The 19,185-nt window shown below is 41.6% G+C and overlaps 2 protein-coding genes across 13 annotated transcripts in view; one reads left to right on the top strand and one right to left on the bottom strand.

The window, feature by feature from the left end:
• The window catches only part of SHLD2 (shieldin complex subunit 2), a 44,632-nt gene extending 35,787 nt beyond the window's left edge, over positions 1-8,845 (bottom strand). For 7 of the 12 annotated variants that reach the window (XM_052798819.1, XM_052798818.1, XM_052798816.1 and 4 more), the window contains exons 1-2: positions 6,490-6,912; positions 6,272-6,350 (exon numbers count right to left, since the gene is read on the bottom strand). The gene's annotated coding sequence lies outside the window, so the exon portion shown is untranslated. Of the gene's footprint in view, positions 1-6,271; positions 6,351-6,489; positions 6,921-8,348; positions 8,617-8,740 lie in introns of those variants that run through there. The other 5 variants (XM_052798820.1, XM_052798821.1, XM_052798827.1 and 2 more) reach the window with 5 other exon arrangements.
• Positions 8,846-9,078: 233 nt separating this feature from the next.
• Positions 9,079-19,185, top strand: part of GLUD1 (glutamate dehydrogenase 1) — a 31,126-nt gene continuing 21,019 nt past the window's right edge. The window contains exon 1 of the mRNA XM_052798849.1: positions 9,079-9,653. Within this exon, the coding sequence (XP_052654809.1) occupies positions 9,212-9,653 (442 nt within the window). The 5' untranslated portion in view covers positions 9,079-9,211. The remainder of the gene's footprint in view (positions 9,654-19,185) is intronic.

Genomic DNA, 19,185 nt, shown 5'->3' with positions numbered 1-19,185 from the left:
GTGATGAGAGTACAATGTTTTGCCAAATAAGATATCTTTTTTCTTATAGTTAACAGGCCCATTAATTTCTTTGACTTATAATAACCTTCACTGAATTAGCCATGTAATAAACAAGAATAAATTAAACCTAAAACTAAATAACACTAATGGACTTGCACTACACGTATGGGTTCACTGGTAGATGAGGCGTAAAGTATACAGGGGGAACAGAACAGTGAAGGACACTGGCTTCTTTTTTCCCTCCTTCTCCTCTGTTATCTTCATGAGGTATTTGTCACATGAGGAAGAAGCCCAATTTCTGCTAATATAGCCCAATGTTACATTTATTTATATAACTGTCACAGTGCTAACGGAGACTATATAAACCTTGGATGAATATATAGCATACACTCTATTCAAGAAAGTTGATACTCGAACAATCTAAAAGCATACATTTAGACAGCCAGTTAGTTTTCCTTTACTAAATTAAAGACAAACACCAGCTTATCTGAAAAACTGGTAAGACAAAACAAAAGAAATCAAGATAAGCTTTTACAAATTCCATGACGATTTTAACTCAGCAAGTCAGATGACGGCAATATAATACTCCTTCTGAAATCAGAAAATCTGTTATCAATGATGTGCACAGGCTCTACCTTACAAGTATTTCAAAATAATCTTACCTTCAGCCTACTGACTTTCAAAGGAAAAACAGAAGAGATAAAGTAGAACAGATAACTTAGGCACTATCTTGCCAACATTGACAAGACTAGACAATAAATAATAAAGACAAACAGCACAAAATCTTCAGCTTGTTAATTAAAAGAAATGTTTATCTAAATCAGATTCTATGGCAGTGCTGAGGGTTTATGGCAGCAATTACAAACTGTTCTCATGTCAACTGCCAATATCCCTTGGATGCTCCTCACGTCTCTGGACACCACTAGGCCCAGCCCACCCCTGCTCCTTTAAGGTGTCCACTGCTCCCACACCAGCACCAAGTAACAATGACAGCAACAATGCCTCCAGAAGATACTCCAGGATATGCAGATTTTGTCTGTGCAGGTTTTGCCACAGCTCCGTAAGCTGGCACTTGTCTGGCACTGCATGACTACACATTTAACACGACTGCCATATGGGCAGGCACCTCAACACCATATAGAACGTGTGATTTTAATAACTCCAGCATTTTGAAAGAACTACATTATTCATAAACCAAATCATTTAACTAGAAGACAGACCAAAAGGACTGGAAAAATACCTTCTTTTTTTAAAAACAGTGTTTTCAAAAATTGTTCAAATGTGCTCAAGACGGGACAATTTAATTAAAACAGAAGTATTTGTTATTCTGACCTATTTTCCCATTCTGAGATTCCTCTGGGATGAGCTATACAACAGTGACTTTTTGCACTGGATCTCTACAGCCAGTGGGTACCATGATTAATCTTGAGGTCTGTGAAAGATGACTAAGAAAAGGTATCATACATACATTTTTTAGCATCCAGCATAACCAGTGATTTCTTTAGTTTTTCTTTTAGCAAATCCATAGTGCATTGAAAAATACCAGCCAATGTACTCCAGGACTTTTCTGATGAACAATGCCAATTTCAATTGTACCAACGAACTTGAGAAGCAATTCTTAATTCCTTTGAATCGGGGCTTCATCCACCAACATCTTTCACAAAGGATTAAGCATTCAAACATATTTTAACAATATGGATTTCCATAACCAGTCTTCCAAAGTGAAAGAGGATAAAGTTGATTTTGTTAACCGAAATGCAAACAAAAGCATTACAGGAGACTAGTATTCTCTAGTTCATAAAAGCTTTCATGTTTGTTATTTAAACAATATGCACTTTGTTTATGTCAACAACTTCTGATTGTCAATTGAGTATTAAAGCAAGAAAAAACCTGGTTTGCAGTCTCTGATGCTGTGATTCCAGGCTGTTAAGATCTCAGGTATAATATTCAGCCAGACAGCCAGGGCTGCAAAACCCATCAATTTCAATTGTAAATGTTACTTTCAAACAATTCTTATTTCGCTCCTGGCAAACCATACCTTCTGCTATCTGTTGTATGCTGTGTTGACTAAAATAGAGACCAATTCTCTAAAAAATAGTATAATTTCCAGGAAATAAACTGACTAAAGTACTTTTTTACCCTCCTAACCCTATTTAAGGGAACAAAGCTCGCATGCTCAGAGTGCATCTATGAAGGTTTTTATGCCTGTATACCTGTCAGCTTTCCCATAACTAGCTTTTTACATCAGCTAATTTCACACACATTTAACAGTTAGATGGGAATCTCAAATATATTGGGTTTGGTAACTGTATCATCCCCTCTTTTGTCTTTTAAACTAGAAATGAGGAAAAAACTAAGCACAAGCTAAAGATTATTCCACAAAGACAAAACAGCTGCTTTAACAGATTCTCACTGATAGAGGAACTGAGAAAGAAAAAGCCTTCACATTGACCTGCAAAAGCCTCTATCACTTCATGAAGGGCCATGTTGACTGAAAGGTCACTGAAATCAGAGTAATTTGTTACCCACTTCATTAAGTTTCAGATCAGATCTACAGGCTCCAGAGAAAGTTACTTCTTGTCCTACCCATCTGAAAACCAGAAGTGGCACTACAGGAAGTGTTATAAAAAGCGTATTTCATATTTCTCAGTTATATTATCCAGCAATGCCTGTTAGTAATATATTGATAGTAACCGTACCAAAACATGGCACAGAAATTTTTTGCATATCTATAGACTGCCTAAACAAGAGAGGGGGACATTATCTCCTGTATACATGAAGAGCTTTTTATATCTCTTCTGTCACAGAGCTGAACTAACCAGCTGGCAACCTCAGTCATCATGCACAGCAACTATATAAACAGATGGAGACAGGCAGTCTTTAAAGCTGATAAACATAAGCACCACCACTTTTCATGGCAATCAAAACTGTATTTACTTATGAGGTAGTTATCAGAATTTATTCAATATTTTCTGACTTCTGCAGCAGAATTAGTAACATTTTAAAAGCTCAGGAAACTGCCCTCTGGCACTTGCTCTGAAATGTTCGTAGATTAGTCCACTTACTGAGGGTTTTCCAAACACCTTTCACTGAGAGAATTAGGAACCCCTGTCAAATTTACATTCTGGAAAACAGCCTAGTAATTCTACTGCCAGAAATGTAAAATAAGAACGGTATTTTGTGGCAGAAGGTCTAGAAAAGTAAAAAAAACCTTATGACTGCTTAAATAACAGATTCAATCATTATTTTGCTCAGCTACTGATTTTTTTATAGCAGTGCCTCAAGTATAAAAAACAAGACCCTTGCTTTAGACCAGCATTTTCTAAAGAAAGTCCCTACCAGGCTAAACCTACCAACTTCCTACTTGACTTGTACACTTAGAGTTTCACTCCCTACTTTTACAGTGCTACAGACAGGCAAAAAGTTACTATTTACACATTAACAAGATGTTAGCAGCTTATATTTGAATTTAGCAATCATGAAAATACTTACATTTAATGCAAAATAATAGATAAAAATAATGTCAAATAATCAGACCACAGGTACCTAAGCATCTCACTAATAAGACAAAGTATTGGAAGTTTTAAAGTCTTTATCTCAACAGGAGATAATCCAGATACCTCTTCTTCAACTCTGCAGCATTACAGAAAGCACATCTCAAATTTGCAGCATGCACAAATCTCACTTCTGCAGCCTGCCTGGAAAAACCACCAAATTCAAGTTCTTTTGTATCAAGGCCAAGGGAGGAAATAAAGAAAACTGCCAGTCTGCTATCCAGCTTTCATATGGCTGAACACAGCTGAAGCTATATATAAAGGAAAGAAAAATTATCTCACAGACCTCAGTTAAGGGATTCATAGGTCTTTACCAGAATTTTATATTTAGATGGCTCCCCCTTAGTCTCCAAACCAATAGATCTAAGTATTGACACCTTATGCTGCCAGTGAAATGCCTTTTTGTCAGCTTTAGTCTCTAACTGGTTGTAAAGAGATGACTGAAATGAAGATTTCTAGTCAAGTGTTCATTTTGTAAAAGTGCTTATATAGACAGGTCACAAACTAAAAGTCATCTGATGGGATTCACTTAATTCATGTGCTGCCTGTAATAGCACAGAGCCAGCCCTCTAGCAACACTGTAAAGCTAGGCAACTGTGCCACACTTCTCATTTCATCGCTGTTATATCATGTACTGGCTTGGCATAAAATGGGAAGAATATAACAAAGAAACGTGGCACTTTGATTCAGAGCTAAGTGATAAATAGAGTATAGCAACTTACAAATCTGAAATTAAAATTAGGCTCCGATTACACTAATCACGCCTTAGATTCTTGAAACTATAGTGTATTTATTTCATAAAAATATACATATTTGAAAGACCACATGCTTTATCAACATTTCCCCCCATTATTCTGAAGACTGAATGCTGGTACATTTTCCTGCAGATAAACAGACACCTCTTCTCTACTTTCACATCCCATGCCAAAAATAATTATACATTAAGTTTTACTTTAAAGCATTGTGAAGGTGGAAAATACAATCCATAAAACTTGGTAACATCTGGAGCTAAAGACCTGCAAAAGAATTAGATTGCTATTTGATAGTATTTTAACATATTTTGCCACAATATGCAGGCAGCTCCAATACAGTAGAATTACTGTGAAGTCCTACATACTTGCTGCCTACCTGCATGCCCTCTATTTAACAGAGACATGCACAAGATTTCAACTGAGAGAAATATGAACAGGACTCGAGTTAGAATTTCTGACAGATTCATACCCTCCCATTCTCCCAGTAACTATTATTCAACCATCCACAGATCTATTAACTCAGAGGCTGAACAGTTTTTCTTTAGCAACAGTTTGGGCTAAGACAATAACCCCAGCTCTCACCTATTTAGTTACACCATCAAGGTCTACATGAAGTAATACAGCGTAACACTTCAGTCCAAGAAAAATAAGCATTTTTTTGCAACTTCTGGTGAAATGAAGAAGGGAACCATAGTTGCTCATATAGGCAATTCAAAGGGGAACAAGAACTTGCTTCAGCTTGTGTAATATTCTAAATTAGCCCACTGGGCTAGGGCTAGAACCTCAGTTTTACAACTTGCCACATTATTTCTGGAATCACTAGAAAAAGTGTCTTCATATGTTAGTGTTACCAATATTTGGACTTTATCTCAATCAATTCTGTTACCAAAGGGTAAGAACTGCCAAATGCTTCATGTGATATGGCTGACAGCTTAAAATGAAGCTTGCTGAAACAACTGTAATTCCATTTGCAGAGTATTTCAAAATCCATTTCTGTTCCCAGAAGGGAGTTCGCTTACCACAGGAAGGAATTAGTTCTCTGCCTACTGTGCGGATCAGCTTTCCTCCTGAGCATGTTGTCTAATGGATGTTCAGACTCTGAAGTCTCTGAATTGGAGGCAATCCCAGGGTTACCCTGGATTTGAACAGGCTTAGCCAGAAAAAGGGCAGAGTTATTCACAGCCCTGTGAGGACTCCCAATTTCCAGCTTCTCTGCTCTCTCACCTACTTTGGTGAGCTGGTAAGGAGACTGGGATGCAACCTGGAGATAGCTATCCTAGCTTCTGAGAGAATCCAGTACCAGTACATCCTAGGAATATTTTAGCCAAATTGACAAACTTTGATAGATAACACTAAGCTGAACCTAACTGACCTTTTATTTTTAATAAAAATATATTTTCTCCATTTATGATGCCACTATTAATGATGTTAGACATAGGAAAAAAGATTATCCTAGTCACCTATTCTCAAATAGCCAATACTTCAAATATCATGGATTAAAGCAGAAAGTACTAGATTCCTGTCTTAGATCACTTTTTTCAGTAAAACTTTAAAATTTTGACACAAATTTTACTCCACTTGCTATGAAATTGATAATTTACACCTTAAAATTGTGGATTGCTTCAGGAAGGCATAATACAGTGTTTATTATTGTTCTTATATATAATAAAAATAATCTATTAAAATTATATATAAAGATGTTTTAGAAGCAGCTTAGGAAATAAAATCAACTTGTTTGTCTTCCTCATCTCTACTTCACAGATTTTAAATAAAAACTTATACCTATCAGGTATACACAGTTGAATATAACCTTGTTGCAAAGTCCATGAATCATACAGACAGTTCCTACCACACAGGTATTAAGTTTTCTCTATGTATCTCTCTTCAGATGCAGGTCTAAGACCAACATTCAATGTGAAACTAACAAAGTTAGTGGAACTTCTGGTTGTGAAGACAAAAAGTTACCTTAGAATCCATGCAAGAGGTTTGGTTTTTTTTCCACTGATGCCACTCAAATGTGAATCTTCTGATGGCACCCCATATACTATGCAAGAACAAAGAAGGTACAGTTAATCTTTTATTATTGCAATTACCACTTTCATACCTGCTAGAACTCATTCTAAAGCACATGAATTTTACTTTCCTCTGACAAATAGATTTTGCTTCAACTGCTCACCACTTACCATACAAGAACACTGGAATGGGGCATATGACTCCTGTTCTTACTCTTCTTGAATACCCTCAGGAAGCGTGGTTACTCTTGCCTCCAGAAACGATTTGAAGCAAACAAAAATATGGTAGGGACCTGCTGAGGTTGGTAAAGTGCCTGTAAACTGTACACATTATTTCATTCACAAAAACGTGCAAACAAAAATCCCTAGTTATCTTTTCTTTTAATATATTTAAAGATTAATAAATTTAACACACTGATTCAGTTATTTTTAGCATTCAGCCCACAGCTTCTTGAATATTTTGCTGAAATCCAGTCTTGTTTAGAAAAAGAGGGCAGCTATGGTGCTACCATTTCTCCAAATACAATTGTGTGACTGAACCCATGGAGAGATCCACTTTGTTCTTACACTCTCATGTCCCATACTCGGTCTCAAATACATTCACAAATATGGACTGCAAACAGCCTGATACTGCAAGCAGCTGATAATTGAGTAACGCTTATAAATTAGAGATGCCACAGCTAAAGGCAGGATAGGAGCTAAGCATGTTAACCTTATTTTGATCTAAGCCTACACATTTGAGCAAACTGGTTAATCATATTTTTCATTCAACCTTTGTGTCTGTGAAATAGTATTCTAAATAACCTACAGAACCAGGTGAAAATAATTTAGCTGACAAGGACTAATTGCCACAATACTTTTCACCACCTTCTTTTCTACACATTTACAGAAGTTAAGAACTTATACAGAAGTTGAGCTTTAGCTAATGAAAGCCTGGAGAAGATGGACATCAAACGGTAGCTCAAAACTAATACAACCATTGAGGACCCTGCAATTCTGTGAAGTAAAAATGAACGCCACAATAGAAGTTGTCTACGAACCACCTACAGCATGGCCAGAAAAATGTAAATCAGTAAGTTTGTTTCTGAAGCCCTGTGGGAACAGCCAAATAACAAACTGGCCTAAGCACAAACTCCGTTCTTGCTTTTATTTCCATATCACTTACTATCAAGGATCTCTGTTCTCTAGACTAAGGTTATAAACCATTCTCATTACAGATAAAAGGCAACCATTCCCCTTATTACTGATCCTTATGACAACTTCTCAGGTATCTTAGGATAAAGAAACAACATGAAGTAAAGATAAAACTGGAGTATCAGTTGCCTGAAAAGCTTATGTGTATTGAAAGACTCTGTGACTAAGCATCCTGCTGACAAACGCACACAAAAGTTATACTACTTTCCCACAAGCCTTGCAGCACAGCCCCTGGATGTCCACAGCGGTTAGAGATTCCCAGAGAGATAAAGCAACTTCCTGGTTATTCCTGCCCTAAGGGCATTGGTCTCCCACATGCCTAAACAGAAAAAAAACCACCCCTGTATTTTCCAGTTAGCAGCCCAATCCTACAGAAAGTGAACACATTGCTTACTTCTTCTAAACCAAACCTGGTAAGAATGCTGCAACACAGTCCCCCATGCCCAGAAAGCAGATAATGCACAGTTTAAAACAACAGTCTTAGAGATGTGCTCAACAGTCAGAGCTACATAACAACTCCCCTTAATGGGCCAAGACCCAGTAAAAGGTGACATGCTACCAACATAACACCTGAGTAGACAAAGCAGCTGTTGTTAGTAGCTTGACTTGAAGCCTTTCTCCCCTCTTGGCAAGGCAGTCAAACACACATGGATGAGCTGGATTTTCCTAACAGGCTCCCTTCAAGCAGGGTCTTTGCACAAACTGTACTTTCCCTGAAGAATTGTGTACACTGCACTGTGTGGAAGCACCCTTACTTGTATTTGTACTCGCGCTAAGCGAGACCACGTTTTTTACCCCGCTAAAGGGCAGCATGCGACAGCCAGGCCAGGCCTCACCTCCCTCACCCAGAGCACTCCGGTGCCCCTACTCGGAGCGGAGCAGAGCAGAGCAGAGCAGGGAGAAGGCGCTGGAAGCCGGCTAGAGGCTCACAATTCTGCTTTAGCGAAGGCTACTTGCCCCGGGCTCTTCACCGGCAACGGAGCGCAGCACACGCTGAAGCCCGGGATGGCGGAGCCCCAGCAGCCCCCAGCCCTCCGCCGGCCATTAACGGTCACCCGGCGGGAGAGGCAGGCCGCGAGCGCGCAGGGACCCGCAGCGCCGCAAAAGAAAAAGAAAGCGATCCGGGCGGGAAGCGGCGCCGAGGCGGGGCCGGCGGCGGGGCCGCCCGCTACACGCCAGCCAGCCAGCCAGCCAGCCTGCCTGCCTGCCCTCCCCGCCGCCGACCTACCGAAGCCCGTGAGGGAGCGGCCGCCCGCGCCCGCCTCCACCCTCGCCCTCCAGCCCCACGCGCGGGGCCACAACCCCCCACAGCTCCGGGCGGCAGCGCCTCTGTAGGGAGGGGGTAAGGGGGGGAGGGGCGTGCAGCGCCCCCGGCGCGCATGCTCGCCACACCCCCCTCCGTCCCGCCCATAGCGAGACTCCCGCGCGCCGCGCCCCCTTCCCCTCCGCGAATCCCGCCGGGGGCGGGGCGGAGAGGAAGGGGCGCAGGCGCAGTCGGGAGGCGCGGCGTGTTCCTGCGGGCCCCCCCCCCGCGCCGCCGCTGTCCCCCCGCCCCCCTCCTCCCCCACCCCGAGGCCGTTTAAAGGCGGCGGCGGCGTCGCCCCGCGCCTATTGTGGCAGCAGCGCCGCGCCGGCACCCGGCACCGCCGCCCCGCTCCTCGCCTCTGCGCGCGTAGCGGAAGCGCCGGCGGCCGCCGCCATGTACCGCTACTTGGGGGAGCAGCTGGCGTCCCGCCTGGCCGCCGGCTCGGTGCTGGCGGGCGCGGAGCCGGGCGGCCCGGCAGCGGCAGCTGGGGGGGTGGCGGCGGCGGCGGCGGCGTGGGGCGGGGGCCGGGGCCGGTGCCCGCGGCGGCACTACTGCGAGGCGGCGAAGAAGGAGGACGACCCCAACTTCTTCAAGATGGTGGAGGGGTTCTTCGACCGCGGCGCCAGCATCGTGGAGGACAAGCTGGTGGAGGGGCTGCGCACCCGCGAGAGCATGGAGGACCGGCGCCACCGCGTCCGCGGCATCCTCCGCATCATCAAGCCCTGCAACCATGTGCTCAGCGTCTCCTTCCCCATCAAGCGCGACAACGGCGAGTGGGAGGTGATCGAGGGCTACCGGGCGCAGCACAGCCAGCACCGCACCCCCTGCAAGGGAGGTGAGACCCGCCGCCCCCCCCCCTCCCGCCCCGCACGCCCCCCACCCGGTGGCCGGGCCCGCCGCAGCGGCGCTGCCCTGCCCGCAGTCGCTCTCCCTCCGCGGGGCGGGCGCTCCCCGCGCCCCGCTCCCTGAGGTGCCGGGGCGGGGGAGGGCGACGCTTGGCTCCCCGCTGCCCGCCCGGCCGGCCGGCCGGCGCCCGGTCGCAGCCGTTCCGGCGAGGACGGGCAGCAGCCGGCCTCTGTCACCTGCGGTATCTGGTAGTGACGGGAAGGCGGGAGCAGGGGCAGAGCGGTTCTTAGGCAGCCCTTCGGCGATCTGCTGCCCGGGCTCCCCGCCAGCGACCTCCTGGTTAGCCTAGGTGCGAGGTCTCGGGGCGGTCGGTCGCGCCTTGGTCGCAGACATGGCTGGTCCGGTGTCGGGCGAGGCGAAGGGTGCGAGGGCAGCCCGCCTAGTTACTCGGTGTGACTCAAGCCTGAGTAGCGTGTATTGGAAAACATGTGGGAACTCCTCGCTTGAAGTGTCTGCTCTCGAGCCGGGAGCTGGAGCAGCTGTCCCTTCGCACGCTGCCTGCTGCGTTCGTGAAACCCGAACGCTCACCCAGAGAACGTCGGTAGAGGAAAATAACAAGCTTTCCTGGTTACTGGCTGGATACGCAGGAAGAGCCAAGAGTGAATTTTCTAGGGAGAGCTGATTTAGCATAGGTGAGGCCAACGGCATGCCTATGCAAAGGGACTGGGAGGGTGAATCCCTCTGGATTCACTCAATCAAACTCCCTTTTAGCCCGGGATAGATGGCATTTCCTTGAAAAACAAATACATATGTTCTCCAGCATAACTTATTCAGGAGCTCTGATCTTTGTGGACAGTTAAGTATTGGAGACCATTTCAGGGCTGCGTCTCAAACCAGAGCTTCTATAGTCTGTAAATACATTTCTTTTTCTTCAGCATAGACCAGCTTTATGGTAAACAATGATGGTTGCAGAAAGCAAAGTTTTCTCTGTGATTTTGTATCAATGAACACCTCTGACTTTGAGAATCGAATAGGAAGGGTGTTCTTAGTTTAACGTGTTCTTGCTAATCAGTTCAGCTGGTGTGTATATACGTGACATGGGGTTTTTCTCTTTGCGGCACAGATAGCCTGTCCTGTTAACGTGGTTACTAACTTTCCAAAATCAAATATGTAGTGAGGGTCCTGTGACATGCTTAATTCTTACCTGAAAGAGGTTAACTGAACTTTTTGTGATTACGTGGAACAAGAGTTACTGGCATCAGACTTAGTTGTAGCTGAAGGTGGGTATGGCTGAAGCCTTCTCTGTGTGGAGCTACTGTTTCTCTGCCATTGCTATAATTTCTTTTAAAACACTGATGGTTGTTACACTGCTGTTTTGTCACTGCTGAGGTTAAGTTACTTTTTGCTCCTGCTTACAAAGTCCTTTTCTGTACAGCCTGTGTTACTTGTAAGATCCCCTCTTGTGTAACAAAATACAGTTCTGTGGCAAATGAATTAACAAGATAGTATTTAATATATGATAACTTCCAATATTTCACATCAGTATTGCTCAGAACTGAAAGAATTAATGTTTTCACAACAGAGAATTATAAAATACTTGTATGTGAACAAAAACCACCAATCGGGCGATTGGATACTTTCTGGTCTGATACCTATGTTTCTAAATCCTCAACAGAATTTCTTGGTTTTCTGTAGCATTTGTTATGCCTGTCTGCACTGGAGCAAACACTGGAGCGTTTATGGAAAGTTACAATTGTAAATTTCAAGGCAGTTGGAAATGACAGCTAAAGAAAATACAAAGTCTCAATAGTTTGTCCTTTTCTTCCTGTGCCTTCCCCACCCTCCATGGATTTAGAGAAGGAGTTGCAAATGATGCTTCCTTTCCACTCTTTTCAGCGTAGTGATCATAAATGGATTTCACCTTCTAATGCTCTCTAGGAATTTGCTTACTATCAGATGACAGGTCTGGCTTTGCAGTAAATTTAAATGGGATGTGTGATAAGTATAGATCGACTGCTTGAAACCTGCTATGAAAAAAAAGGTGGGAAGAACTAGAACGTTTCTACTTAAACTGCAAAGAGGAGGAGTGGTAAAGATATTTCTGCATTTACGGTACATTTGGTCCACCCAGAATGCACCAACAACTTGAACTTTTGTCTAAAAGTGATTTTTAAACTAGAATCTTAGTAGTCTCCACAGGAAAAAAAACAAACGCAAAGCCCAGTGAAATAGAGCTCAAACTCCATAATAGCATGAAATAGGAAAACTTGCTGAAGTGAGCGTCCCACACACTGTGGAGCCCAGAGTCCAATGCAAGTAATTCACACCAGCAAGAAACAGGAAGGGACATAAGGCCACCTTTTAAAAGAAGGGGTGAGTTGGCATCTGGAAGACTTGCAGAGCAGTAGGAGGAACACAGCTTCAAGGTCTTTCAGGTGCAGAATTGTGAACTTTAACTTTGCAATTACTGAAAAGTAAAGTTTGATAAAATAAGGTTCCGCATACTAATTTTTAAAGGATGTGTATTTGGTACTAAGAAAGAGATAGTGTTTAGTTATTGCTAGGTAATCACTAGCAAGTAGGGATGCTTTGTCATCTCTGTCATTCTTTTAAGGAGCATTGTACTTTAAATGCTCATCTCCTGTATTTCTTGAGGTTTACGTAAGCTGAAGGATAAGAGATGCTGTTTAGAGAATATTAAATAGTGTTCTGTCTGCAGATTAGACATATGATCAAAGTGCACTTTAAGATTCAAGTACGGAATGCAGGAAAACAAATGTTTTTAGGTCTTTTAAAGGCTGTCTTCCTTTAATTTTGTTCCTCATTTTTTTTTGTACATCCATACCAAAATACTTCACTGGTGATTTTATGTTACTTCTGTATACCTTTTTGTTCATAAGGTGATTTAGAGATTTAACCATGAACTAATGAAGAATTTGTACTGTAAATCAAATTAAAAAATCTTGATTTAAATGCTCTAAACCTGGAGACAGCTGAATTACTTGAGAAAACAGAGACTAAATAAACAGTTGAATTATCTGCACTTCAGCGGTACCTTCTGTTTCTACTAAATGTTTGTAGCTTAACTTTATAGCAGTTAGATTATGTTCCTTTGGTCACAGACATCATCTTCAATTTCTTTGCCTGCTCATTCTCTTCTAGACTGAAACTTCAACCCCTGCCTAGTAGTCCAGCCCACATCTGGAAAGTGCCAAATTTCTTAATGTGAGGTTGACCTTTATGAAGCAAGTTTAAAACTCACATGTGCATGCAGATGATACCTGCTGGTAGAAATGCAGCAGTTCTTGACTGGCAGTCCTTCTGTACTTCCTTCTCTGCTGGCTTCTCTGTTGCCTGCAAGTAGAAATAACTCAGCTGAGTGAATGCCAGCAAGAGGCCTGCATTGAAAATAAAGCTCCTGAGTGGATGGATGACTGTGGCCTGATACAGAAATGGAGTGGCAGACCATGTGGTTTGGCCTGGATGAAGGCAAATTCAAGATCAGTCTTACATTTTTTGCATAGGCAAACTTCTACACCTGGGTGGGAAACTTGACTTGTCACATTTCTATTCAAGAAGTATGATGCTCTTAATACCCTAGTTCTAACAATCTAAGGCATAGTTAATAAAAATAGGAAGTTAATTAATGGCTTATCCTACTCTCCTCTCTCCCCCCCAAAACAGGTGTAAAAATACAAGTCAACTTCATTGTGTTGGACAGAGTTGTCACTACACGGTAGTGCAGGTGATTCTTCACTGGGTCAAGAGAAGTACTTTTCAGGAAAACTGGCACTAGGTACTGAAACATCCTTTCTTTTCAGTTTATAACTTGTGAGTTTTTTCCACCTCATTGAGAGAACCCAGAAATAACATTTCTTGTTGCATCTTGTGGTGCTTACCTATTTAATTGTTGTAGAAATTAATCCTTAATTCTACTTCGGGGGTTGCAAACCTTTGCAACTTGAGAAGGTGGTGATACTTTTTCTTTTGGTGCGCTTCTCTTCTGTGCTTTAGGAATCTTTACAGAATGGTCATGAATATACCCATTTAAGCAGTAGGCCTCGCAGTATGTTCAGCACACAAGTCCAGGTTTTAAAAACTCTTTTCTGCAATGTAACTGTTTGCCGGAAAGGAAAATTTAGTTAGATGCCTCCTCATCCCATTGAGAACATGGAGATAAGCAGTTTTCTTGTGTGTTGGAACTCAAGTTGCTTACGATCCAAACTTAGTATTTATACAACTGGACTGATGCTGCGTGGTAGCTGAAGTAATGCTCTGGGTCAGATCACTCTTTCCTTTGCTTATGCGGTGACTTGCATGCTAGTGGCCAGCACTAACAGGAAACCACAGCTGCTCTTGTTCACTGCACTGACAGCTGCCGTAACTAAAACAAACCAAATGGGGTACAGGAAATGAGATGGCTGAATACAGATGACTTTGTTGAAAAGTACTTTGGTAGTTCCTACTTAAAATAATGAATCTTTTAAATAATTTAATCAGGTTCTATGAAAGGTGTAAAACTGGTTAAGCTGCTTTTTCATGTGGTTGCTGATGGCCATTTTCATTAATAGGTCAGTTTCAGAAAATAGATAAAGCTTATTGAGTTCCTACCTGCTTAGTAGTATGGAAATGATTCCATGTTTGTTAGGCAGCATCTACTGCAGGGATAAAGCTATTAAGTGGTTTTAAAACTTTTTAAAGCCTTTGCATGTTAACTGACTGTCCAACAGGTCTATTATCAATGAAACCAAATGAATCAGAGCTGGGAAACACCCTAACGTTTTGTTGATGCTCACCCAGATTGCCTTAATGACGTCTCAGCTGCTTCCTCAGTTCAGCAAGGTTTTAAAACCATCTTTAGTTCCAGACTAGATTTTGTCTAACTTTCACTTACATAGGAATTTTGAAAAACTTTTGTCATGCGTTACTTCAAAGTTCACTATCTGTATATAGAGACAGATGATTCTTACGTTATTTGCTCAGCTGACATGGAGGTGAATGAATCCGATTTCCTGTGTGGTGCTGCCTTGACTGGTTAGTGGAAGGAGCTATTCTGCATTACCAAACTTTCCTGTCTTCTGGTTTTGGCTGTTTTTCTTCTGCCTATCAGGATTTATCCTTCTCACTTGACTTATGAGTTCATGTTAATGAGTCTTATTACTGCATAAGATGACATTTGCTCATGCTAGCCTTGATGCAGTTTTCCAATTGCAGAGGTCTAAGGCTGATGCTAATCTCAGTGCCCAGTCACCAGATAGCCCCCGTTGTATGCATTATCTTGTCTAAACCCGTATACATACATCATGATGGTAACCTTAATTGTAAAAGAAAAAGCTTTACATGCAGTAGTTGGACCAGTACAACCCCATGTGCTGTCTTGGCTATCCTGACATTGTTTATTCCCCTTTCTAAGTGGGGGAAGTAAGAAGTGGTGCTACACGGCATCTTCACTTCAGCAAAGCTCTGTTTATCTTGGTGGCTTTGCTTTAAGTTGTGCATGGATGAAAGTTCTGAGGTCATGTCTTTGGCCTAGGGGCCTTTGAGGGTAAGACATGGAAATGTACCCTAGGGACCATGCAAGAGATGGAACTATAACAGACCATCTGTAACCTGAAATAAACCATGGAAACTGATCTAACGTCAAAGGAATACGAGAGTTTTACGGAAAAGTAATTAGCCCAACTGTGGTATCAACACTTGCAGTGTTATAGCTAAAGCTTATATGAGTGCCTTACTTTCATAGGTTTCTGTCCTCTTATTGTAGCTTACCTGACTTTACAATTAGTACAACAGTGGATATATATTTAAATTGCAAATTGAAAAAAAAGGGACAAGGAATGGGTGTCCTGTGCTTTTGCTGTCCTTTAATAAACTAGGTGCAATTCTTAGTGAACTGTATCAGGTTTGTGTTTTTACCTCTGATACTCTTGCAGGAGGCTATGCCTTGCTCTTCTGGCTATGAATCTTTTCAGTCTTAGCTTTTTCATATAATCAGCTCGTACCATTTGTGCAGTAGCCAGCTTTGTCCTTGATCTTAAATAGTTGTTTTCCCTTGCTACTGTTGGCTCTTTGTCTATTTATAGAGAGGTCATACCTCTCTCAGCATTGGGCTTTTTGGATAAACACGTGTTGGAGGGGGTGAGGAGGGGAATCTCTGGTGTGATAGTCTCCCTCCTGTTCTCTGGGTCATCCTAGCAGGTATTCTTTGTTGCATGAATTGCAACAGCTCCACCTTGTTAGGAAATAAACTCTTAGGAAGAGCATGGAATTTGCCTGCTTCATGTCAGCACCGTGGTGGCTTATTGTTTTGTAGCTCCTATGGCATTTGGAGTAGCCAGGGCCAACTCACGTGTTATTTCCGCCTTCTGCACACACCCGTGCGCGTGGTATTAATATCTACATGGAAGGAGTGTTACTGCATCTCTGTAGCAGTCCTTGTTACTACAGTGTTGAGTGCAGTTTAATGAGCAGCCTAATCCTTTAGGTAGGGTTGAGGTAGTTCTGTAGGCGAGACTCTACTTCATAGCCATATTCTAAGTGCATAAATTCAGGTAACGTGCTTGCCTGGTGGTATACTAAATTTGCCATATTTGCATTTAAAACACAAGGTCTAATGCACCACGCATTATTTTTTAATAGAGAATATTCTTAGCTTTTCTCTGCATGAAATGAAACAAAAGTGTATGTTTAAGTATATTTCAAGTATAAGCACAGCTTACTAAAAGTATACAAGAAGTGGTATACTGAAGTATTCTGTCTGGTCGAGTACCTTATGGTCACTGAATAGATACTTGTGGTTAAATCAGAATGGTGGGATGTGTCCATAGGGGAATCTCTTTCCTGCCCCAGGTTATAGCTGGCTAATGCTGTGTAGTAAGAGATAAATATTTTTATCTTCTCCTCTCTTGGCAGTTAGTGAATTGAATTTAGGAATGAGTAGTTCTTGTTGCTGATTGGTGTACAATGTTCTTGTTTTCCAGCACTGAATTACTCATCTTGCTTTGTTAGGTCTGTCTGGAATTTCTTCATCTTCAATAATTATAAATTTGTCATTGTGCTGTTTACCACACTTTCCAAGTGGTTAAATAAGGCTAAATAGTTTCCTTCTAGGGAAGGCTGGATTGTTTTTCTGGATTTAGAAAAATTTACTTGTTCTGAAAGAGCCTAAGGATTGCTTGGAAGATCTGTTCCTGCTGTGTTAGGTGTCAGTGATTATGTAGAGTTTGATAGTATTATAATCAGTCTCACTTGTTTACTTCCCAAACTTTGTCTAAATGAAAATGTTATACATAATCCAGAGTTAAAACATTAAGGAACTAAGGCATTGCAATAAATGCTGAAGCTGATTTATGGATTTTGCTGAATAGTTGGAACAAGGTGAGCATCTTTACTGAAGCTCCTTTAGACTCTGCATGTAATGTCAGCCTTTGGACAGGGTCAGGCAAGCTGTTAACTCACAGAGCCACTGCAGAACCCAGTGTTGCTAATTGGGACATTAATATGGCTGTAGTCAGTCCTAAAAACTTTCAAAGAAGATCATGAAATCTGTTTTGTTGAGTGCTGTATGGATACTGTAGGATAGCTGCTGCCCTGGAACGCTTGTTCTGATGAGCAAGCATTTTGCAAATAGAGGTGAGCAGAAATGCACCATCTTAACAAGAATTGTCATCTGTAAAGGACCCAAATTAGTTTCAAAGTTCAAAAGATGATCACAGCTATAAGAAAACACCAAAGTCAAAGCAGGACAAAAGCCTTGGTTAGATATTAATAATTCAGGCTGAGATGCAAATCTGTTCCAGGTTCTGGGGAACTTGAGAGACTTGCGAAGATTTGCAAGGTATTTAGTGCAGGAGGAGTATTTTACCAAGTGTTTTGCTCTGGGCTGTTACTATGGCAACTGTTTAGTTTTGAGACTTTGAATACTTCATGCTCATTAGTGGTGAGGGCATATGTAGATACTACCATTTAAGATCACTCCACTAGAAGATCAGGAAATAATGACACTAACTTCCCTAAATTGAGATTTTTAGGCATACTAGAAAGGCAGTAATCATCCTTGAAAAACTGGTGGATCTGTACACCATGTTTTCTAAGGAAGCATAATAAACACACTGAACATCATGGAACATGCTGAACTCTGTACAATGTAAAATCTAGTAGGATGCATAGCCAGTTTTCTTTGAAATCAAGATCTTTCTCACATGCCTGTTAGTACACTCCTTACTACAAACCTGCTGATTAAGATAATAACTGACTGCTATTATTATAGAATCAAAAATACAGTCTTACTGATAATTACAACATTGACTTTTATTAAAAAAATACTGTTTCAAGTGCTTTGCTTACCTCCATTTGGAAAAGTGAAAATTAATCCATAGCATCTGTCTAAGAAGCTAAGCTTAAATCACTTTACTTTTGCCAAAACAATTATTAGGCTCAGTGCAAGAGGTAACTGGATGAAATATAATATCTCCAAAATACAGATCAAAAAAAGAAGCTTTCAAAGCATAGACAGTGCAATGTGATGATAAAGCCTTCTCTTTATACTGACCAGTAATGAAACAAAATTAAAATGAAAACATTTCCTCATCTAGAAGGTCTTGTGCATAGAAAAACAAAATCTCTCTTAGCATACTGTTTAACTTCTCGGGGTGTGGCAAGGAAAGAGAATTCTCAACTAGAACAGGAATTTGTATGTTTTCCAGTGAAAAGTATTTTCCATGGCAGTGAGTCATACTGTAACTTGAGGCTTTCTTCAAACTATTTTTTGTAGCTAGTTTGCTGTAAAAGTCCCAAGTTTCCAGAGACTTACTCTGTGGGACTTGCCAGGGTTTAAAAAAAATTATAATCTTGCTGTGTAGCAGCGACTTTCATTTGCTTATGTATTAAGAATCTTAAAAAAAAAAAATCCCCAGTATTATCTGTATATGTGGTCCATTTTTGGACTCAGGCTATTGAATGCATAGTAACACTGCCAAAAGAGCCATACAAATGCGTGGCAATACTCTCCTGCCAAATTAGGAAGCTGTCAAACTAAATTTCACTGATGTTCAAATAGAATAGAAATTAAGTCTTTTAACTTTGTGCATCCCCTTGCAGATGGAATGTACTGCATTCTCAGATGCCTGCTTCCCATCAGTCCTAACAGCTTAGCACAAATAACTTCCCTGTCAAGAGGTGGGCCTTCTGTAGAGTAATTACAATTCCTGGAAAACAGTAACTGGCTGAATTGTGAAAAGGAATGAAATGTTAGCACATCTTAAACGTTATCCACTTGTGCCACAGAAGGGAAGAATTGTCACACCTGTCAGGGAACCTGGAATCCACACCCTGAACTTTTCTTGACACTGTAATGAAAGTTTTTAGCAGATAAGCTGGAGCAAAGTAGCTAGTGAAGTCAGCACAACTCTCAGAATAGACTAGTCTCCCACTCATGAAGATAAAGCCAGCAGACAAGCCATTTCAATTAAAGCTGTTTAAAAGGCTAGAATAGAAGCTAAATCTTGCTCAAAAATATGAAG

This window comes from Harpia harpyja, chromosome 10 (genome assembly GCF_026419915.1).
Source record: "Harpia harpyja isolate bHarHar1 chromosome 10, bHarHar1 primary haplotype, whole genome shotgun sequence".
In the NCBI taxonomy this organism is placed as follows: Eukaryota; Metazoa; Chordata; class Aves; order Accipitriformes; family Accipitridae; genus Harpia; species Harpia harpyja.
Note: the sequence above shows the minus strand (reverse complement) of the source record. Positions and strands in the feature narration are given on the sequence as shown.